The sequence below is a fragment of the Rattus rattus genome, chromosome 2 (genome assembly GCF_011064425.1).
Source record: "Rattus rattus isolate New Zealand chromosome 2, Rrattus_CSIRO_v1, whole genome shotgun sequence".
Classification (NCBI taxonomy): Eukaryota; Metazoa; Chordata; class Mammalia; order Rodentia; family Muridae; genus Rattus; species Rattus rattus.
Genome location: NC_046155.1, coordinates 205426356 through 205449393, shown reverse-complemented (window position 1 = coordinate 205449393; position 23038 = coordinate 205426356). Strand labels below are relative to the sequence as shown.

General features: G+C 41.9%; 1 protein-coding gene across 3 annotated transcripts in view; it reads left to right on the top strand.

The window, feature by feature from the left end:
- The window catches only part of Tpd52l1 (TPD52 like 1), a 114704-nt gene extending 94632 nt beyond the window's left edge, over positions 1–20072 (top strand). Inside the window, exons 4-8 of one of the 3 annotated variants that reach the window (XM_032894867.1) lie at positions 7592–7693; positions 11316–11330; positions 13117–13155; positions 15754–15814; positions 19450–20072. In XM_032894867.1, the coding sequence (XP_032750758.1) occupies positions 7592–7693; positions 11316–11330; positions 13117–13155; positions 15754–15814; positions 19450–19578 (346 nt within the window). In that variant the 3' untranslated portion in view covers positions 19579–20072. The remainder of the gene's footprint in view (positions 1–7591; positions 7694–11315; positions 11331–13116; positions 13156–15753; positions 15815–19449) is intronic. The other 2 variants (XM_032894868.1, XM_032894869.1) reach the window with 2 other exon arrangements.
- Positions 20073–23038: the final 2966 nt, after the last annotated feature.

Below are 23038 nucleotides of genomic sequence, written 5' to 3'. Positions count from 1 at the left end.
GGTAGAATGTAGATTAGAATTATGGGTTATTTTAAGTTATGAGCTAGTCAGAGAAGAGCCTAGCTATATGGGCAAGGTATTTGTAAATATGTTTCGAGTCTCCATCTTATTTCTGGGAGCATGGGGCTGGGAGGAAGAACCAGACCTAACTTTAACAATCATAATATGAACAACCTCCAGAAAAGGACAGTGGAGTGCTAGGCACTAGAATAAATAAGCTTATCTATCAGTAATCTGAGCTTCTGTTTTTGTGACCAATACCAATGAGTTGCCTGATAGTGTATGGCTGAACACCCTCCAGTTCCCTGGGTTTGGTTGCCTCTGTATTTAATTTAGGTCTCTTGGCTTCAAGACATACTGATCTGAACTTCCCTCTGGGGTCTAAGAATAGGAAGGACTGTTTCATCCGGCCTAAATAACCATCTCAGGGGCCTCAATAACCATCTCAGGGATTAGGTAACCAAATTGCACAGAGCGCTTTTGTGGCTGAAGACGGGAAGAAAGTAGAGGAGGGAATAGTTGTGCAGGGTGTGTGCATAGTGCCAAAGCTGTGATGGAGGTAAGAAGAAGGAGAGGCATATGTATCCTGAATGTGGATTCATGCAGGGAGGCTCTAGGAAGTGTTCTAGCCTAGTCCTATGGGAAAGAATGGGGTCGGTTTTCTCAAGTTTGAGAAAGAAATTGGTGTAGCCAAACAGTCTACTTGGTGTAAAAGAAGAATAGCACGATTCAGTGCCTGCCATTATGGAGTTCACAATATAATCAGAAAGATAAGTTTTGTTTGTTTGTTTTTTCATGAATGATAGAGCACTGTGGGAATGAGAAGCAGGATAGGAGCTTTGCCTAGGGACGCTGCCCCTCTAGGGACAAAGGAGGTTTTCCACGGAGTCCTCAGAATGTCATCAGTCTGAGAGTGACAGGTGGTGGCTCTGGAGAGTGACACACACTGGTGATGGTTCAGCAGGAGAGAAGGCTCTACCCCTAGGGAGAGCATCTAGTTAGTGTGCTTGCTCTATTAATAGTTACTTTTCCTCTGCAGGATGCAGAGAGTCATAAAAGGGTCCTAACCAGTCATTTATGCAACAAGTGCTAATGAATGTCTACTATTGGCATATATTGCTTACAGGCTAACCTAAACACCAGGATAATAGGATTGACATGGTGCCTACTTCTCATTCAGTGTTGAAAGGGAAAAATGAGCAAGAAACAAGGAAAGTAATGAAACAAGCAAGCAAGGAGCTGCCAGGGAAGAATCACCAAGATAGGCTGAGAGGAAGCCAACATAGGGTGATTTGCTAGTGAGAGACTTGGAGGAGAGGGTGGAAGCTGCTGGGATGGAGTCCCAGACTGGAAAATCTTGTTCTAGACCCTGATTCCACTGGAAGACTGGAAATGTCCAGGGTTAAATGATCTAGGGAAGAACTTTCAGGACGAGAAAACATTGATACAAAGACTCTGAGGCAAGAACTCACTTTTGATGAGTCAATAAATCTCTTAAAAAGTCTAGACAATATGTCTGTGGTGTGACAAAAGCATGGTCACTGATGCCTCTCATGTAAGTGAGAATTTAATGCCAAGGGCGTTGGATGCTACTGGAAGATTTGGAGCAGGAACTGACCTGGGTTGATATACATGTATGGATAATTTCCGTTATATTATGTGATAGATTGTGGAGGGGTATATGCATTAGGACAAACTGACGAAAAGGTACCTTTGGAGGTCACATCATGCAACAGACCAAGGGCAACAGGTTAATTGGAGTAGAGGAAGAATTAAAGGGTGTCTTGGAGGATAGAGAGAGAGGGGGTGGGGAGGGAGGGAGAGAGAGGGAAGGGGAGAGGGAGGGAGAGAGAGAGAGAGAGAAACACAAGACAAAGAGAGGATGGTGGGGGAAGGAACACATGAACACATGAGCCAGACTGAGAGCTGGCAGGGGCAGGTGGTGAGACAGACTGCTGCTGCTGCTGCTGCTGCTGCTGCTGCTGCTGCTGCTGCTGCTGCTGCTGCTGCTGCTGCTGCTGCTGCTGCTAAGTCCCTGAAAGACAGGTTGGCAGAGCACCTAATTTACAACAATGAGTCGGAGTTGGAAAATCATTTCTGAGGAAGGGAGAGGAATGGAGATCAGAGGGAAGGGCCTGGAGGTCAGTCTGACAAGAAGTCCCAGTGGTTTGGAGGTAAATGCTGAGGGAAGCAGAGTGATTGAATGGGACCCACTTGTATGCTTGCACAATACCATTTGCCTCAATGTCAGGAGAGCATTGATGTCAATCTCATGGGCTGCAGATATGTCAGCCTGGATTCTGTGTACACAGGGTTGAGACCATGTCAGTACCAGGGTGATACAGAGTGAGGATTTAATGAGTAAAATTTTGTAGGCAGATGGTGTCTGATGCTTTGTCGGCCTGTGGTGACTCGATGCTATCATTAGGAAGATGAGACACAGAGGTAGAGGTGACACTCAATGAATGACGTGTTCTGATCATGTTTGAACTACCCCATAAGCAAATTTTAGACTGAGAGGACAACTTGACAAAAGTTAAAGCCATGTGTGCGTGCATGCTTGAGTGTGTGTGTGTGTGTGTGTGTGTGTGTGTGTGTGTGTGTGTGTGTGTCTGTGCGCACGCGCGCGCGCGTATGTGTGTTTAGTCATTTGCTCATGGGTACCATTGTTGAACTGGCCTTGGAGATTATTTGATAAGTTCACTGTCTGTGAAGAATGAAGCTGAACTCTTCTTCGTGGAGAAGAGCCAACCCCCTACCAGTGAGGAGAGATAAACTCATCAACTGTATAATTATAATGTATAATTAGGAGAAAGTCTTCCACTAACCCTATTTCCTAGGCTGCTGGGGGATAGTGGAAGAGGGAGATATTAATATGTCTGGAGCAGCGATATCAAAAATATTTCTCCCTGAAGTAATTAAATACCACTCTGCTAGTATTCATGACTCCCATTCTAGCACACATTCTATAGGATAAAAACGTGGAGATGAGAGGATGATGAACTGTGGCAAGTTATCTGGGAAAAATTAGACTTCAAAGCCCTGAGAAGAATTTCAGCTCTCCGAGACCATGTGTGATTCCCAGAGGCGATACTTTGCATAATGATTAGGCAATCGCGACCTATTTAGTTTGATTTATAATGAAAAGAAAATCTATGGTATGCTAATGAAAGATCTTGGCATGTTTTCTTCAGCAATAGGATTCAAATTGCCATAGGACCCAAGTGAGAAAGAATAATTACATAATAGACTTAGATTGTTTCCTTCATAGAAATAAGCTCAGGAACACAGAAGCAGGACAAGGGGTTATCTTGTGTGTGTGTGGGGGGGGGGTAGTTGTTCTCATTCTTGTCCATTTTGTTCATACCTAACTTCTTTTATTGTCTTTTGGGCTTCAAGGAGGCAGGGTACAGGTGGGTGGCTTAGCCAGTATGGCTGTTCAATGTTCTGTTTTGTGAACCCATGAAATTCTCCCACTAATCTACCTCTGGGCATTGTATTACAGGCCTAATGGTAGGTCCATAGAGGGTAGGAGGTTTTAGAAAGGAATTGTAACTCCTCCATCTTTTTTTTGAAAAGCACACACAGCACTAAGCTGCACAGAAAGAATTTGGCCTAAGTTGCAGCATTTCAGAGACTCACAGTGCTTGAAAAGTGAGGTTCACTTTATGATTTATTTACTCTGTGATGGTGGGCTTGATTTTTTTGGGTCACCATGGTCTGAATGAAAATTATCTCTCGTTGTGAGGAACACTTTGTAGCTCTGTTGCATTCAGAAGTATCAACGAAGATTAAAAATCTCATTTTAAAAGTTCTGTATGCCCCATCTCCCTTACAGTTAGTTCTCTTTACCTTCAGAGTGCTGCTTATTACTCAAACTGAGAAGTAGATTCTTTTTTCCAGACAGAAGTGATAAATTTATATTTTAATAACACACTAAAGATGCCTCAGAAGAAAATTATCATAAATAGTTTGGTGTGTACATCCTTGGTAAAATGTTAAAAAGACAATCATTAAGGGAATGCAGTTTTTTAGATCTCTTTTTAGGGGACATATGTTCATGCTGTGAAATATCGTGGAAGAAAACAGTTGATCTTACAGTCCTTTCTTCTAGTTATACGTAGAAAATACTAAAGTCCAAGTCACATACTGCTTTCCTTTTGAGTATTAGCACTGCCTTTTAAGATCGTAAACCGTATGGTCTATGTGAACTACCAAGGGAATTTTTATATAAAAAGGCCAATAGAATTCTTTGTATTTGGCTTGGAGAAGATCTCCAAAGAGTTCTACAGAAGATGCCCTGTGTCCTGGCCAAACAGCTCACCTGGCTGTTAAGTGCTTAACATTTCAGCCAAGCTCACTCAGTTTGAGATCAAGTTCAACCAGGACTCCACATCAAATTACAGGGTGTACACAATGTACGACCCCTGAGGTACCCTTCATGTAGGCTGTGCTGTAAGTGGTGCTCCTTAGAGCTTCTAAGTACTCTTGAGTTCAATGACCTATTTCTCATAGGCCCTTGGTTGCTATGGTGTGGGTAATCGCTTCCCACACACAACTCCTTCTCACTGCCTACCCCTGGAGATCTTTTTTGGGTTATTGATTCTAGGCATCATGCAAAATGACTACTAACTGTTCTTAAGAAACAGTTTGCCTAATGAAGAGGTAGAAAATGAAACACACACACACACACACACACACACACACACACACACCCCTTAGAATTGTGTGTGTGCACTCATTCGTGCATTTGCATGCATAGTTGCTTGTACACATGTTTACACTTACATGTGGAGGCCAAAAGACTTCAGGTGGTGTCCCTCAGGCCCTGTTCAGCTTTATTTTGAGACAGAATCTCCTGCATATCTTAAAATTCTTACAATATGGTGTTATTTTCTCTACATGAAACTGGAACTATAAAAAGCTGACCCAACTCATCTCAATGTCATCTCCAAGGCAACAGGGCATTACGGGGGAAGGGAGGCACCAGCTCTGTCGCCATGGAGCTACCACACTCTTCCTTCTCTCCATTCATCATGGGTAATCTGAAGGACTCTGTTCTATTGGCCTTCAGATTTAACATTCAGGGCTCAAGGCCCAAAATTTAACTCTCAGCGCCACACATGTGCATGAGGAAAGAAAAACAAATAGTAATAAAAGGACCAAAATGGAGTTACCAGTTACGTCTCAGAAATAGCGACTCCTGGAATCCTTAGTGCTGCATTGAACCAAGCACAGGCTGCACTGTGACTTTGAAATTAAAAGTGGAAAGAAATGATACGCATTTTTCATCGTTGATACAAAAACGTCACTAGCACAGCAGTGTTCCTGTGTGCCTAACTCCCATTAGTGGGAGTGACTTTAAGACAATGCAACATTTACTGCTTACAATATGACCTTATTTCTAGCCAGTTTTAAATTAAGCCATCAAATTCAGAGTGTTACACGTGTTCAAAAAAAATATCTATCTCAAAATCCAAATCCCTCTCAAACAGTGTTAAACTACGTAGAGCGCCCTTAGAAGAAGTAAGTATGCAGGCTAATTGCAAGAAGCCGTTAAACCATGCAAAACTGATGCATCAGAAGGAACTTTCTAGGCTAACTCAGCCCCTATGATGGTCACCCTTGTTGCCTGTCTTCTGTGTCCTTTAAGTATCTTTCAGGCCACTGAACCAGTGCTGAGCGGCTTCCCATAGACATTCCTCCTTAGCCTTCCTGGGTTGCCTTTCTTTCCTTCCCCTGCCGCCCTGCTAGGCCTTAGTTCTTTTATGCTGCCATTCACATGGCCAAGGCTCCAAGAGGCTATGGCTCTATTGGATAGAGAAAGCTGGCTTCTAGTCTAGTCTTCTTTGGAGTGCCGGCTTTTAATCCTTCCAAGTAGAACAGTGCCACCAACCTAACCCCTTCCTTGCCACATTTCCTGCTATCACCGAGTGGAAAAATTAGAGCAGAGTACCCCAGGTTTGATAGAGCCTGGAATCTTTGGGAGCAGTGAGGCAGCTGGGCTGGCTGAAGCTGGGTGAGCAAGGAAGAGGCAGAGTGAAGGTGGGTAGGGCTGAGAAACCAGGGAGGTCTTGGACTTTGGATTTCTCTCCATGAAATGAGACGCTGGTGAATGGTGTGGAGAAAACCAAGACTTGGCTTGATGTTTTAATGGCTGTTTCTGGCTGGTGTGTGGGAGACACTGTAGGGAGAGAAAGGTAGAGGTGGGAAGACACGTTAGGGCACTGTCGCAAGATTCAGGTATGTGCCGGAGCCAGATGGAGAGTAGGGGTGCTGAGAGAAGTGGCAGGTTCGAGTTCTCCTGTGAAAATTGAAATGAGGCAGGAGGACTTCTTACTGGATCAGAGCTGGAGGAACAAAGGTCAAAGGTGATGTTGGTCTCCCATGGAAACCAATAATGGATTACTTCATTTCCTCGACACTCTGCATGGAGATTTTGTATAGGAAAAATTGCTTCTGGATGTATCGTTTTGTTTTTTGTTTTTTTTTTCAAAATTGTGCTCTCAGTAAAGAGAGTTCTAGAATAAGACTAACTCTAAATCCTACTCCATAGTGCATGTCTCATGTACATATTGTGCTTTTCTTCCGTCCACAATGCCCCCACTCTTTTTTTTTCTTTTTTTCGGAGCTGGGGACCAAACCCAGGGCCTTGTACTTGCTAGGCAAGCGCTCTACCACTGAGCTAAATCCCCAACCCCATTCTATTTTTTAATCTACTTTTTATAGATCTGGTTTCATGGCCCCATTACTACTTTATGAAAAGCCTATGAGCATCCTTGAAATCTAATTGGGTGGGAGTTCCAGATTTTTTGACATGATTTTTTTTTGATAAATACAATGTCTTTATTTTCATAATTCTCTTTTTAAAATATGTGCATAGAACTGGAGGGCTTCTAGATGGTTGTGAGCAGCCTGATGTAGGTGCTACCTAACGTGGTCCTCTACGAGAAGAGTAGTACATGCTCTTACCCACTTACTCTACAGCCCTAGACATTTAAACACTGTTGAATCCAGTTCAGTCTACTACTTTTGGATCCTTTTGAGTAGATGGTATCTTATACCTGAGGAATGTCACATAGCCTCAATTAAATTACAGGATCAATTTCCTTTCTCCTGACAAAACCTGTTCATCCAGCACCTGAGATTTCAGAAATGCTTCCCCATGCTAATGAGGCATTCCAGGTACCCTGAGCCCCCAGCCAATGACCTTTGCTCATTCTCAGTGCTCCTACCCTCAGTCCCCCAAATCTTAAAAGCTTTGACTCACCCAGAGTAAAGTTGATCTGCCTCCTGATAGCTGGTCAAGGTATGGTTTATTTACCTTAAGTACTCACTGGGCTTCTGAATACCCCTCCACCCCATCTCTGCTCCCTCTATCCCCTGTGGATTGTATTATCCACAAGAGCTGAGAGACCCACCCACACAGTGACATTCCCTATGGACCCATGGGGGCCATTTTCTTTCGAACCATCATCACCCAAGACTCTTGTCCTTTTTTATTGGAGTTTTCTCATGTACTCAGAATTCTCACATGACTCCAGTCTTGGGCTGTGTTCTGTCTCTTACCATGATTCTCTTTTAATTCTAGGTACAAAAAAACACACGAAACCCTGAGCCACGCAGGGCAGAAGGCAACAGCAGCTTTCAGTAATGTGGGAACTGCCATCAGCAGGAAGTTTGGCGATATGAGGTAAGTCGGCAGAAAAGAGTCGGCCAAAAAGCACTGTGTACAGGGAGGGTGTTCTTTCTTTAATGGGTAAAACCACACTGGTGACAGAAATACATTTTTATGTTGGGATATTTTCTGTTTGAAGATTAATTAAGAGGCCTGTCACCAACCATACTCTCTCTACCAATAAAAGCGGAAGTTAGAGGGAATGAGGAGGGGTTTCAGAACAGCGCAGCGCAAGAAGAACCTGGCTGGTTTTATTAACTTTTCTCTTGGCTGTGAACAGAAAAAGCCAATGCCCGGAAGAACTCACTTTGTTTCATAGCTTGAAGGTGTAGTTCATCCCCACCAGGAAGTCATGGTGGCAGCTCTTCCCTGGTCAGGACGCAGGGAGCAGTGAATGCTGAAGCTCTCTTTTCAGTCCCGGAGCCCGAGGGCTAGCGAGTCTTCCCCTTCAGTTAAGCCTGCCTAGAAACAGCCTTCTAGATGCATCCAGAGACACAGTAACCCAGACACATTTATAGTCATTCTAAATCTAACCGAATTGACAACGCATATTAAGCATCATATCTCTTAATTTAAATGATATAGAAAAATATTCCGTGGGGTCAGCTCTGATAAATTATTATAGGATACATTTTTGTATTCAACTATCTGGTATATTTTATAAGATGATACTATTTGTCTTATATTTCTGGTAATTTTCTTTCTTTCCTTTACCAGTATATGGAGATACATTAATCATTTTTACACCTTCATTTTTAATAACTGAGTCATCACATAGTTCACAACAACAGTAAGAGCTTTAAGTAACTATCCTCCAGGGGCATTTGTCAGGTAAGGAGGATATGAAGATAGATTTTGAACTATAACTAATATCCTTACGGGAGAAACAGAGGAAACAGTGTTATATAGGCTATTTTTATTTTTTATATTAGATGTATAAGAAATGTTCCACAATGTCATATTTGTATTATTTAAATGCCTGTTGATTAATTTTGAATTTGACTGATGTGGCTGAGGAGATCCTTCTTTAGAAATCAGTTTTATCCCTGGGTTCGGTCCCCAGCTCCGAAAAAAAAAGAAACAAACAGAAATCAGTTTTATTTTGCTCTTAGACCAATTTTTTCCCCCCGAGAAAAGGTTTCTCTGTATAGCCCTGGATGTTCTGGAACTCACTGGCCTCAACTTCAGAGATCTACCTGCCTCTGCCTCCTAAGTGCTAGGATTAAAGGCATGAGCTAGCAACGCATACCCGAATTATTTTTTAAGTTGGAAAGTTTTAAGTTTCTCTTAAAAATTTATGTATATATTTATGTCATAAATTTCTTAAACTATTTTTTTTTTAATTTTTGATTCCTAGAAACAAATGTTCATGTCTTTGTACTTCGTGTTTTACATCAAAGGTTGTTGGATTATGTTTCATATTCAGGAACCCGGCTAACTAAGTATTTGTGTGGACAATTATAGGTGATTATAGATATGTGCGTGGACACTCTCCATTGTTTTATCTTCATTTTTATTAATGCTACATTATCAAAAGACATTGAAAGCGTCCAGAGGCAGCATGTGATTTTGTATTATTACAATTTTATTAAGTTTAAAGTTGTATCAGTGGTATTAAACTATTTATCTGAACAAATATCTCTTATACAAGAAAGACCCTTCTGCCCATTGTATGTGAGGAAATATGTTTGGCTATGTTTATGAAGTTTGGTCTTTACATGTGCAGTTGAAATCTTTCTCTTGAACACTAGAACCTTACACGACCCTACCAAGCAGTGTTCCTCCATCTTTATGAGTCCTAATAAAATCTCTGAAGCATTGTTAAACATGTTTTTCCAAATTGCACTTCTCCAAGATTGTGCTCAGAGGGGCTTGGGTGGAGGCTAGGAATCTGCCTCCAGACCAGGCACATGTGAAAGTGAGTGCTGCAGAATACAATTGATCCATCTTCTACCTGAATGTGTTCCCTTATGAACTGTAGAGGAGAGAAGCATGGGCTAAGGCTGTAACTCAGTAGTGGAGGTCTTTGCATACATGAGGGAGCGCTTGGGTTCCATCCAAAGAAATCAAAGTGAGGGAAAGCCAAGTAGTGACGCCATTTGGGGTATTATAGAGCAGGGCTGTATTGAGCATTTAAATGTTAGTTTAATCTTTATTTTATGACTGTCTCAAAGTGGTCCTTACAAGAAGGAAATCAGTATTCACCTATCATCTTGTCTTTCTAAATAGTGAGGAACAAAGGCAAGAGTGTTGGTATACTCTGGTTCATATTGTAGCAGGGTATGATAACCAGTTGTCAACTGCCTTTCCTCCTGTTTTAAAGAGCTTTGTTTTAGCAGTGCATAACTCATGTCTCAGAAGTTCCATGATATTCATTAATTACAACTTCATGTAAGGTACACAACTTCCATTGTTCAATGGCAGTTTCTGTGTGCTAGAGTAATGTCCGTAGTAAAGCAATTGCCTAGCATCTATGAGGTCTGTGACTCTAGCCTCATTGCTTTCAAACAAATAGTGACTAAAAATCCTGGGACATATAGTATATGTTTCTAGAGATTCAAATATAGTTCTGAAAATTTCCATAAAGTTGGAAAAAGTGATATATTTCTCATTTTCATCAAGTATTAGAAATACTTTTAAGTTTTAAATTTTACTTAAACAAGTAATGTATAGATGTTATTTAAAAATTTCTCCAGGTTAATACCCTCAAATGAGAAAAAAGTTTTTTACATTTTCTTCAAACTAATGTGTTAATTTATAAAAGAATAGTAGGAAATGTTAAAATGTACTTTACTTTAAACCTTCTGTTGTTTTAAAGTATGCTGTTACCCTATATTTGTATCCATTTATATTCCTCTATGTGTTCCAGCACCAAATTCATGACCATGGTCAGCCTTTTTCTCCATTTGTGAATAGCATTAGTTATACTTGCCCCACCTGTCTGTTAAAGTCACGTGATATCCATGAGGCGAAGTCTGAGGAAGTGTGAAGTGTTGGAGAGGTTCATATAACAACATTGGCATTGTCTCAGAAGTTCTCAGTGAATCTGTCCAAACCATGATCCAGTGGGGATCAAATGTTCAAAGGAAACATGATGAAGTTTTGCCATCAATATATTGCTGTGTCAAAAGCAACTTGAAGAAAAATTTTAACTGAGTGTTAAACAAAAATCATTAAGACACATTAAAAAGTCAGCGCCATTAGCTATTGTTTCTGCATCTATAGGTCCCACCAACCGCAGGTTGAAAAGGTGGTAATTCATGTTTATTGAGCATGTACAAATTTTTGTAATAAGATTCTCTTAGCAGAAAGGCCTGGCAAATGCTATAGACTTTTAACCTGTGTTAGGTACCACACGTAATGCAAGCAATGAGTATAGAAGCAATGTGCAAACACTGAGGGACTCTATCCAAGGACTCAAGCATCCTAGGGTTTCCATAGCTACTCAGGGTCATAGGACCCTTTTCCCTCAGCATGCACAAAGAAGGCAAAGTGTGTATTCAAAAGAACAGTGCATAGGGTTGCTCAAACCTTTCTTTTGGGCTCTTACAAAGGAATAAAAGCCACAAGGGGGACATTTCTTCATAGTCTGTGCTAACTCTGCCCCATTCTTTTCTTCCATGCTGCCTGGCCGCAGGTCTCACTCTATTGGGTAAGCACACTATGTTGAGTCTGTGAGGCTGTGTGAGAAAGTCTGCAGCTTCCTCCTCCCCTGCCAGTCCCTTCTACCCATGGTTCTCAGCAACCTTCATGCTGTGCCACAACCAGAAAAACACGACCATTTTCTGGAGCATGCGTGCTAAGGAAGAGGCCAGTTGTGCAGGGCTAAATCCACTTGCGTATCTTCCCTACTGGTTTCATTTGCTAGACAGTCTCTTAGCTTGAGTTCTCTTCTGTCAGCACCATTTCTTCCAACATAGACATGGCCCTTAGAATATAAAGATGTAAAGATTTTGTTTTGAATAAAACTTGCAGAATGTGGAGTTGAGAAACAGAGAACTATTCCCCCATGACTGTTCTTCCAATTTCTTTCACTTTAACACACTGATGTCTGAACTTCAATTTCTATAGTTTTACTGAACAATACTTATATTAATAAGTTGGTGGTTTTCAGCCTAAGTGACAGGCTGCCCCCAGTAAATCTGCTTTTATATACTTTTTAATTCAGCTTAAATTAGCTTATTTCATCAGCAGAGAAAATCTATCACTGAGGACTTCAACTTAAACCTTTTTTTTTTTTTTAATGGAATCACAGTATGAACTTAATTCACCCCTACCCCAGTCCAACCCTCACCCAGATTGTATTTAATGAGATGAGCAGATTGGTGATACTGGATTTCCTGTAGTGATGTGTTTTAAATGCAATTTCCATATATAGTCTTTGGAAGGCTACAAATGCTGTCTGAATGACTTGACATTTCAATAGTAGGCTGCCCATCCCAATGGTGTTAGTTGATAGTTTCTGGGATGTGTGATCCAAAACCTGTTAGCTTCTAGGGCAGTGGTTTGCAACCTTATTCATGTTGTGGTAAACCTTAGCCATAAAATTATTTTTGTTGCTAATTTATAACTGAAGTTCTGCTGCTGTTTTGAATTGTAAATATAAATATCTGTGTTTCCACATGGTCATAGGCAACTCCCGAGAAAGGATTGTTTGACCCCAGCAAGGGGTTGAACCCTGCAACTTGAGTAGAGCTGTTCTAGGGAGAAGAGAAAGCAGGGTCTAGGTTTAAAATGTGGGTTGAGAGCAAACTCTAACCCAGGATAATGGAACCCAGTTTGCTTCCTCCCAATGCCTCACTCCAGCTTTGGAGAAAACTCAGTAGATAATACTACACAATGGGAGAGGAGACGATAAGTCAGCTACTCTTAAGATTAAGATCCTGAAAATTAGTCTAGAGTGGATGCAGAAGTCGTCTCCTTCCAGCTGGGGTGTGGTGTGGTGTATGTGTGTGTGTGTGTGTGTGTGTGTGTGTGTGTGTTGATTGTGGGGCTGAACTGTGTTAGCCTAGCATGTTATTCCTAGGATTCCTTTTCTTAACGATCTGCATTCCTGTGGACAGTTTCTGTCCAATGGATCATTAGCATCTACCCGCCTGGCTGACCTTCCTGGCTCTGCTCTTCACTCTTCCCCAGTGTGAGAAGGAAGTGGAGACCCTGGTTAGGCTGAAGGATTCCACCCCTTGCAGATTTCCTGCAGAGCCCCTAGGAACGAGAGGAAGCTTTGGCCACTGCTCATCTATTTTTCCTTACACTCTCAGAAGCTGACTGAGGCCCGTTATGCCAAGGGAGAACAAATACCATCTTGGTTGGGCGGGCAAGGACTACTTCGGATATTTAAAATTGCTGTTTTACAATTGTCAAATCAGGACTTTTTCACAAACCTAAATTCTGCTATCTTCTTCTCCCCCCTCCCTTTAATGTGCTTTGTCCCGAAGGTACTCCATCCGCCATTCCATAAGTATGCCTGCCATGAGGTAATGTGCACAAAATACATAATTTTAATGCCAAATGTACTGAAACATGTCTTTATTATTACTTGTGGGTTCATTCTCCATATTTGCATAATTAAATGTAAACGAAGAGAGAGAGAGAGAGAGACAGACAGACAGACAGACAGACACTCACAGGGTTGCATTCCTGTGAAGGGTGTCATTCGGATTTCGAGAGCAGTTGTCTGCCGAGAGTTTACAGTGACACCACAGTTCTGGATAGATTAGTGATACAGTGTGATTAAAACAAACTTCCTAGTGGTGAGAGTCTGGAGGATGGACATTCACATGGGTGTGACGAGAGGCAGGTAGTAGCACAGCTCTGCCAACAGTCAGTGTTACAGCCACGCTAAAGCCATCTCGCTGATATCGACTGCACTGTATTGAAAAAATGAAGAGTCATGGATTTGCTGCTCTCTCCATGATGCCCCTGGGGGACACTCCAGCAGCCCGGGCTCCTGTCACTGTGGAATAAAGGAGCACATCAAGCCTCTAGGACCTTCCCACATTTCGGTCTGAATTTGGACACCCTTTGTTTCATAGTCTCCATTATGATTTGGAGTCATCGCAGAGGAAATCTAGTTGCCAAGAACCAAATTCTTCCAAGGGTCATTTGTGGTACCAAAAGTTTATAGTTGTCCATGGTGTAATTAAATTTGATTAACCAGCACTCCTTATCCTTCGGTATGCATTCTGGTGTAATTTAATTAGAGAAATGTTTATTCTTTAATGTCTGATGATGTCTTTTCTCCACTGGAGCTATTCGCTCAATTAGTTGGTTGGGAAATTGAACCACTGTGTTTGGTTTTCCATATTTGGTAGAAATAAGATTGCTTAGTTCATCTTCAAACAAATTGTTAGCAGCTCCCCTAAGTTCCCACGCTGAGGAGTCCAACATAAGGCGTGTATGAGCTCTTTGACTGGCTAAGTCTACCTCTGGGTGTCCAAAGAAGGGTTGGCTAAAACAAGAAAGTTTCTGTGAATCAGAAATCCATCTTGTGACCTAAGGGGCAAGTGCATTCTCACGAACTTCCTGAAGTTGGGTTTGTGAGGAAATTAAGTTTACTAATCTAACATGGATCCACAAAACCTCCACCTTACCTGCCCATGCACTGTAGGCCCACACAACTGATGGATGTCATGTGGGCAGGTTCAGCCAAATAAAACCTGAGGAGAAAATGAAGTGCCACACTATATAATTTTGAGTCATGCAAATGTAATTTCACCACGAAACAGGGTTATTATGAAGGATTCCTCACAGGGATCTGACTAATGTTTGAGTCATGAGCAAGGTACAAAGCTGTACCCTGCAGCTAGAATGGGCTACATTTCTAGGCCTGGGGACTGACAAAGTTGCAGAAGCAATCTTCAAAAAAGCCAGAGACCCAGAGCATATATTTGGTATGCTGGTTACCTCTGGACCATCCTAGAGCCATGGCTCACCCCACACCTTACAGCGAACCCCAAATGGCCTAGCCACACTCCCCTATCAAGACTCTCTAAGCCATTCCTTGTATTTCATTGCCCTCTGTCCTCAAAAACGAGCAAGTAGCTTATCAAAAACAATAAAATTTAATCGACACGTTTGACTAGAATATAATGGCAATTGTTACTGAAATGTGACATATAAAATTTAAGATACATCTTTTAGTTTATCTTCTATGTCTTTAATTGAATTTAGTGATATCAATGTTCAATGCAGTAATTTTTTTGCGTGTGGGCAAATCCCACAAAGAAAGCACCAAAAGACTGAAAGCCAGAAGATGGAAGGTAGATGATACAATACTGAGTCATAAATGAAATGTCTATAAGGTAGGAAGGCTCCATCTCCTAAGAGGATAGGAGAATAATACATGTAGCTAACGAGGAAATGATTTAGAGGTGATGGGGTGGGGCAGCACCATAAAACACAGAGAGCATCAATGCTCAGAAACCACACTTCCTGCAGTTTGTCACCATCCTTATCTTTTGAGGCACAGAAAGAGAAGAGCCATGAACCTATTTTTCTCCTTGAACTATTTCTTGTCTGTCTTGTCTCATATTTACTGGGGAAAAAAAACTTTAACTTTGCGAGTTGGAAATCTTATGCATGACATTTAAACAGATCATCCACTGTTCACTAAAACAAATAAAAAAAACTGAGTTAGGAAGAGGACTGTTGTGGCAGAAAACAATAAATTAGCAAATATATAATTAGTTATCAGTCCCCTGACTTGGTGAAAATGACTTACGCAGGACTATGGAGTCCTCATCAAAGTGAATTGGGTTTTCATTGGCCACTTAATTTCCTAACACTATTCCCCCATATATGGACTCACTACTATCGTTGGATCACTGCCATGTGCTGTGTTATATATTGCACAGGCAAGTATCTGCCTATTTTACTTCAAAATATGCTATGCCTTTGTTTCTGGACCTACCTGAGCAGGACTAAACCACACTTTCAGATGCAGTTGGCGCAGGTCCCAAGCTGGCCGCCAGCTCTGGTGCAGAAGTGCTATTTACAAACAAGAAGTGAAAACCAAACTACATGGTTGCTAAGACACTGAGCCTTAAGAGCTGACCTCTCTTTTCTTATTTTAGGAATTCTCCTACTTTCAAATCATTTGAGGAGAGGGTTGAGACAACTGTTACAAGCCTCAAGGTACAGATAAAGTGAATTGTGTATGATTGGGTCCATTTTATCAGGGCAGCCTACATATTACCACCATTAGTGCTGCAGGCAAGTTAGGGCCAACACCTCCTGTGTAGCTAGGAGGGCAGATGTGTTTAGGGACAGACATTTTCCTCCCAAAGAGACCTGTGGATAATATCAGCAGCAAAGAGTACTCCTGCATCCTTAGAGTTGATTATAAACCACTCGGTAATAGATTGATTGCTCATGAAGGTGAATTGGGTTTTCATTTACCACTTAATTTCATAACATGTACTGAACTTTCTACAGTAGCTCACAGATCTGATGTGGACATAAATTAGCAAAACTAAACCGTTTGCTGTGTGTCATAATGCCATCCCCTCCCACCAGCCTCCCAGACCATTACCAAGCTTCCATACTGACCACAGCACAGCATGGGCATCACAGTGCCACAAAATGCACTGTTTCCCAGTAATGGATTTGCTCCCTGGGTAGCAACTGAAATTATGCCCATTCCATGCTGGGTGTTAAACTTTCATAAACTGTCCATGCACAGGCGCTAATATACAGAGAGGGAGGAAGAGGCCGAAGAAAAACTAGTCTTGGCTTTCAAGGCATAAGGGTAAAACAGGAAAATCAGTTATTATCACAATCTTTTGGAAGATGCCGCCTAAATAAATGTCATAACGTCTTCTATAATTGCTGTCTTGTAACCCCACACGCAGCTGCCCACCCTTCCTGTCTGTCAAGCAGAGCTTGGTTTTACTGGGCTCACTCTTTAGTGATACATAGTCTGGATCAGACCCTCCAAAACTGAAGAGAGAGTCATTCCATGATGCTTTGTGATGCTTTGTGTTCTCCTAGACAGTTATTCGAAGAGATTAGTAGCCCAACCCTGTGGTTCAAATGAAATCGGCTACGAAGAGCAGTTATAATTCTGGGGACAAAGTGATAAACCCTTAGATGTAAAGTATCATGAAGAGAGAGGTGCAAACGAGGTCTACTGTTTGTGTGTTTGTTCAGCCTAAGAATGAGTCTGCCACCCAAAGCATGGCAGTGTGCAGGCACTAAACACACCTGGTTAGGAAACCTGCATCCCACTTGTTTGCCACCCTGAATTTTAAAAAAGCACCTCTTTATCATCCTATGGTGATATGAGAAAAAAAAAAAAACTAGATGAAAAGTCTAAAGGGAAACATCAATATTCATCTGATATAATACTGTGTGATTTCTACTATTAAACAGAAGCTAGAAAGAAAATTGAAATTGTGCAGCAGGATTTAAGTCAGAGTCTATTTATGTAGCCTTGACTGTCCTAGGATTCACGATGAGCCAGCCTGGTCTCAAACTCACAGGGATTCACCTGCCTCTGCCTCCTCAGTGCTGCGACTAAAGGCATGCGCTGCTAGGTCTGGTGAGAATTCAATAATTTAAAGCCCCAAAGCAACTAGTACTCAACAGAGTAGATTATATTAAATTAATCCTACTTATTCCTGTCAGGAAAGAAACAGTACTGCCAGCTCAGGCAGGGGGAGTTAAAAGAGTTCTAGGTCAGCTTGGCCTATGTAGAGTGACAGGCCAGTGTGGGATACATAGGGAAGACTCTGGGGAAAATAAATATATAAATAAATAAATGTATGATCTAAGCAATATAGAAAATTCAATTTAATAACTGAATTTAAAGGACAAAATTATTTTTATGACAGTTGAATTAAGTTTTTTCATTGAACTGCTTTTAAACCCTCGCTAAGTTTTTGTAAATGTCTTTTCAATTTTATTTTCTTCTATAGGTGTAAATGTTTTGCCTGTAAGTATGTCTGTGTGCCACAAGTATGCCTGGTGCCCATGTTGGTCAGAAGAGTGCTCAGATAACTTGAAACTGAAGTTACTGATGGCTATAGGCTACCATGTGGGTGATGGAATCCAAACCTGGGTCTTTTGGGAGAGTAACAAGTGTTCCCATCTCTCAAGTATTGTCTAGTTAAGTTTGCAAAGGGCAGATCAGACAGCATGGACACCTTCCCATGCTGTGCACATGTCTATTCCTTTGATGTAGTAGACACTGGGTCAGCAATAGCAGAGTTATCTATTCTCTACTTTCCTTTTCCTTGTTGTTTTTACACATTGTGGATGCTTAAGGAAAGGCCAGTGTGACTACTCAGACTTTCATCACATATTTTAGAATATAAAACATTGATTTTTAAGAGCTTTTTAATACATAGTCATTCAGAATACTTAAGCACACATTTAAAATGTAAATTGACCTCTGTTTCTACTGAGTCAATAAAAAAGGACACAGAAGAGACTCATCATATAGTATCTGAGTTAGGATTGCTACTGTTAAGAGACACCATGACCATGGCAACTCTTATAAAGGATCTTATAAGCTATGTTAAGAGACACCATGACCATGGCAACTCTTATAAAGGATCTTATAAGCTATGGCAACTCTTAGAAAGGAGAACATTTAATTGGGGGTAGCTTTCGGTTTCATGCTTTAGTCAGTTACCACCATGACGAGAAACATAGCATGCAGGCAGGCCTGGTGCTAGAGAAGGAGCTGAGAGTACTACATCTTGATCCACAGGCAGCAGGAGACTGAGCCACACTGGGGATAGAGAATACGAGCCCTCAGGGCCTCCTCCCACTGACATGCTTCCTCCTCCATACCCCTACTCAAACAAGGCCCCACCTCCTAATAGTGCCACTCCCTATGGGCCTATAGGTGCCATTGTCTTTCAAACATGACATATATTTTGTTACTTGTCTGGAAAGATGAAATTCCTACTGCTCAGGACAAAACAAAGAAAACCCCAGAAAATGGTAGTGTCAGGGGTAGGCTGGAGAGATTAATTCAGTAGGTAAAGTACTTCTTGACTTGCAAGCACCATGACTAGATTTCAGTTTCAAAATTCAGGGCATAGTGATGTACAGTTGTAATCCTACCTCAGGGAAGGTGAAGATAGGTAAAGAAGGTGAAGATCCCTGAGGCTTTCTGGCCAGCCAGCCTTGCCTCTTTGGAGAATTCCAGGGCAAAGAAAGACTGTCTGAAAAAAGTGGTAGGGGGCTGGGAGGATGGCACCTGAGACACAATACCTGAGGTTACCCTGTGGCCTCCACATGCATATACACAATATGTACATGCACAGGTGCACACATGTACTCACAACCACACGAAGATGCATACAAACAGTTTCAAAAAGTAGAATTGGCCTCTAGTTATGTCTCAAAGAGAAACCTAAGTAAAAGTCACATAGGGATGTTCATACACTTGTAAAACTCAAAGAACTACTCTGAGATCCAATTGCAATTTGATTGAATAAATTCTCTAGATGAACAGGGCAGATGTTCCACATCTGCAGATCTAATTATATTCCTAAGGATTAGAATTTTACAAGTAGAAGAGATAAAGTGAAGAATGCTAAACTTGTGTGGAAATGAAGTTTGGAATCTTATCCCAGAACTGCAATGAATACTGTTCTGAAGCATAAAGGAAAACTAACTTCACTAACTTCATGTGCCCCTGAGGAAACACAGTTCTGTCTGAACCCAAAAGAAGTTAAACTTCTGGTACTCTTTTTTTTAAAAGTTATAAAAATGGGAATGAATAACTAACTGGGTTTTTATCTCTCTGCCCGTTTCAGACGAAAGTAGGTGGGACAAACCACAGTGGTGGCAGTTTTGAGGAGGTCCTGAGCTCCACAGCACACGCCAGCTCCCAGAATGCTTCAGCAGGCGTCCGGCAGACCAGAGAAGAGGATCTGCAGTGCTAGGCCCAGCCTGGGCTGCTGCTGGTCGGTTTGCCTGCTCACCCCGTTATGAAGACCAAAATCCCACTGGGACCCCAAGTTTTGACATTGTTATTTAAATGGGGTCTCCAAAAAGTTTAATAAAATGATTTCTCTTCGCACTTGTGTTGACCATGGACCAGTCGACCATTACTCTGGAGTGTTTACAAATGTCACCTGTAAAATAGGCAACCTGGAGCAGGGTCCTAACTGGTCCTAATTCTTGTCTGTGTAACTCAATGTATTTTCCCAAACATGCAGCTACTAATTATTAGCTTTGCTTTTGGCTCAGTCTCCATACCAATATGCATGTCTGGGAGTGCTGAGTGACATCCTGTCAGTCTGCAGAGCCACAGGGGCACTATTTGATGACTGTCGCCTCCAGTTGGCCAAGTCACTCCAAATTCACCAAATTGCTTGTGATCTCTCACCTACATCAAATGTACATCTATTTAAGTCATTAAAATAATTCACTGTAATGATGGCTGGATCGCGTCTTTCTTTGGTTAGTCGGGGCTACCTGTTGATGACTTACTGTTGGCAGCAATGATTCTATAGCGGTACTTTTAAATCAACTTCTAACCTGATGAACTGGATAGATAAAGTTATCATCTAAGGATGCTAAGACAGCCTGACTCTAACATTCCCTCCAGACTGCCCAGGACAGTAGATACTCAGGTCAGGAGTGTCTGAGAGAGAACCACAGGAGAAGCTGGGTCAGAGCGAATTTTCAATGTAAATGTTGTTCACATGTATAAAACTGTCGCGCGCTATCGTCTCGCCAGCAGGAACACGCGCGAGGACACCAGGATCCTTCTGCAGCAAAGCGTTTATTGCATCTTGAAGAGGAGAGACCCGGGGCCCAGAAAGGCGCTGCTTATAAAACCCTGGCACGGCGCGTCCATGCCTGATTGGTCACTTACCCATGATCTCACTGGCACGCCCCGGGGCGGGCAAAGACTTGGCGGGAACACACTCTTGCACATGCGCACACAGCTAGCTTCCTGAAAGGAAGTCGGGCTGGCCCAGCGGAAGCCAGCGCCATCTTGTGATGGTGAATGTTATTGCGGCTTTCCACATAAAACTACGATTATCATTTACAGTAGATACTTCTCTTTTCTCCACAATAGTAACTTGATTGTTGTTTGATAGTAGGGATAAAACCTATGGTATATTTTTAAAATATACCAATAGACCTATTAACTAAAACAATGATGATGATGATGATGGTGGTGATGATGGTGGTGGTGGTGATGATGATGATGATGATGATGATGATGATAAAAACATGGACTGGAGATGTAACTCCAGGGGTTGGCAGAGCACTTATCTACTATGCACAAAGTGCTAGGTTTCATCCCTCAACACTGAATAAACCAGGGATTGTGGTCCACACCTGAAATCCCAGTCCCCAGGAAGTGAAAACCCTAAGTTTCAGGCCAGCTTCAGCCACATAATGAATTCAAGGCTAACCTAAAAGTCTTCTCTTCCAGTTGACGTAGCATGGCAATCTATCCAGACCATAGATACAGTTGAAAATGAAGCTGGCTCAAGGTCACAGGATCTGCTGAGGAACATTGGCACAGGGAACTGGGCTGTATACTTGACCCACAGTGGGCAAGTTAGACACCCAGCACTTCTGGCAGGGGTGCCCACATTCTCTGGCAGGAAGCCAATTCTGTCTAGCTGGCATGGAGGCAGTGCTAGCTCTCCAGCCACAGAACGAAGGACACAGTCGTCCACACTCGATCTCTGGCTGCCAGTGAATTCCAAGTGATCAGCTTCTGTGATTCTCTGCTTTCTTTTTAAAACCACATTTGGCACACTGAACTGTAACAGACAAAGCATTCTCCTACTATAAACAAGTACCTTCATCCACCAACTTCTGACTTTTTTTTTTTTTTCTTTTTTCGGAGCTGGGGACCGAACCCAGGGCCTTGCGCTTGCTAGGCAAGTAAGTGCTCTACCGCTGAGCTAAATCCCCAACCCCGCACCAACTTCTGTCTTACAATCTGAAAACATAGTATTTAAAACTGCATAGAAAAATGTCCAAAAGCTTAATATATTAATATCTCAAAGTTTATAATACACCGACCACAGCACTTAATGTCTAAGTTTACCAGTTTTGTTAGTAAATCATATTCACTCCAGAACTCAGGCACTGGACATGGGAGGAGGGGGTTGCTCAAGGTCATCTTTGTCCTACACTGTGAGTTTGAGGCTAGCCAGGGATACAGGAGACACAGTCTAAAAACAAAAACCAAAGCAAAGCAAAACAAAACACACTCCTCTATCTGCAACAACTCTATTAAGCTAAGGCTGCTTCTTCCTTCTGACCCAGGAGCGACGTTTTCCAGTGGATTGTATGAGCATCCTTGCACACTGTCATGCCCATGAGCAAGTTATAGCACTTGGGTCAGAATACCATACTCTCTTAACAAGAAGAGACAGGCAATCCAGCCTTCAGATCTCCCTACTTCCCCGTGAGCATTGTCAAGTAGGATTGACCTGTTTCTATCTGGCTTTGCCTGTACAAGCTCATCCTGATCTGGAAGCCTGCTGAGTGTTCCAGTAATGCCCAGCTGGGCTCATTCACATGTATTAAAATCTTTTGACAACTACTAAAGAAGATTTGTACAGAATGACAGAACCTTTTACCAACAAGTCGAAATGATCCCATGTCAACAAGACACAAGGGAGAATACCTAAACCAAAAATGTATTTCAGTCACCGCACATTCTATGCAGAGGGCTTGGGGGAGGCGAGCCAGCACACGGGCTACAGTATGCTCAGAGGCACTTACTGGAGTTGGTGCTCTCCTTGCACCACGTAGAGCCATAGGGGTTGAACTCATGTCATCAGGCCTGGCAGCAGGTTCCTTTACCCACTGAGCCATCCTGCTGCCCTTCATTAGCTCTTTGGATTCACATGGTAGAGGGTTATCTCATATCAAGGCAAACAAAAACTAACCACAAATGACTTATTAGCCTGGCCTTTACTGTTGATGACACAAATAACCTGAGGCTGAAATCTTTATAAGGGAAAAATAGGTATATTTTATCTCCTAATTTTGGAAGTTCAGGATTATCTCTTTAGTTCTGGAGATAGCCTTGAGGCTGACAAGAGAGGCTGTCAGACAGTGATCACACAGTGAGCAACAGAATGAGAGAACCAAGGACCAGGCTCTTTCATAATAACTTCTCAGAAAACAATTCATTCCAATAAGTAGCATTAATACTACTCAAGAGAAATGCTCTCATGACATACATACCTTGCGTTAAGTCCAAATCTAACTGGTCATGGAAACCCAAAGCCTAGGGCCATGGAGAAGCTTCTGGTACAAACACTTGAACTAGATCTGAGATTAGTTTGTGTAAAATCTCAAACTGAAAAGGCTCCACAATACTAACAGGCAGTATTGTTTTCATGCTAATCAAACCTTCAA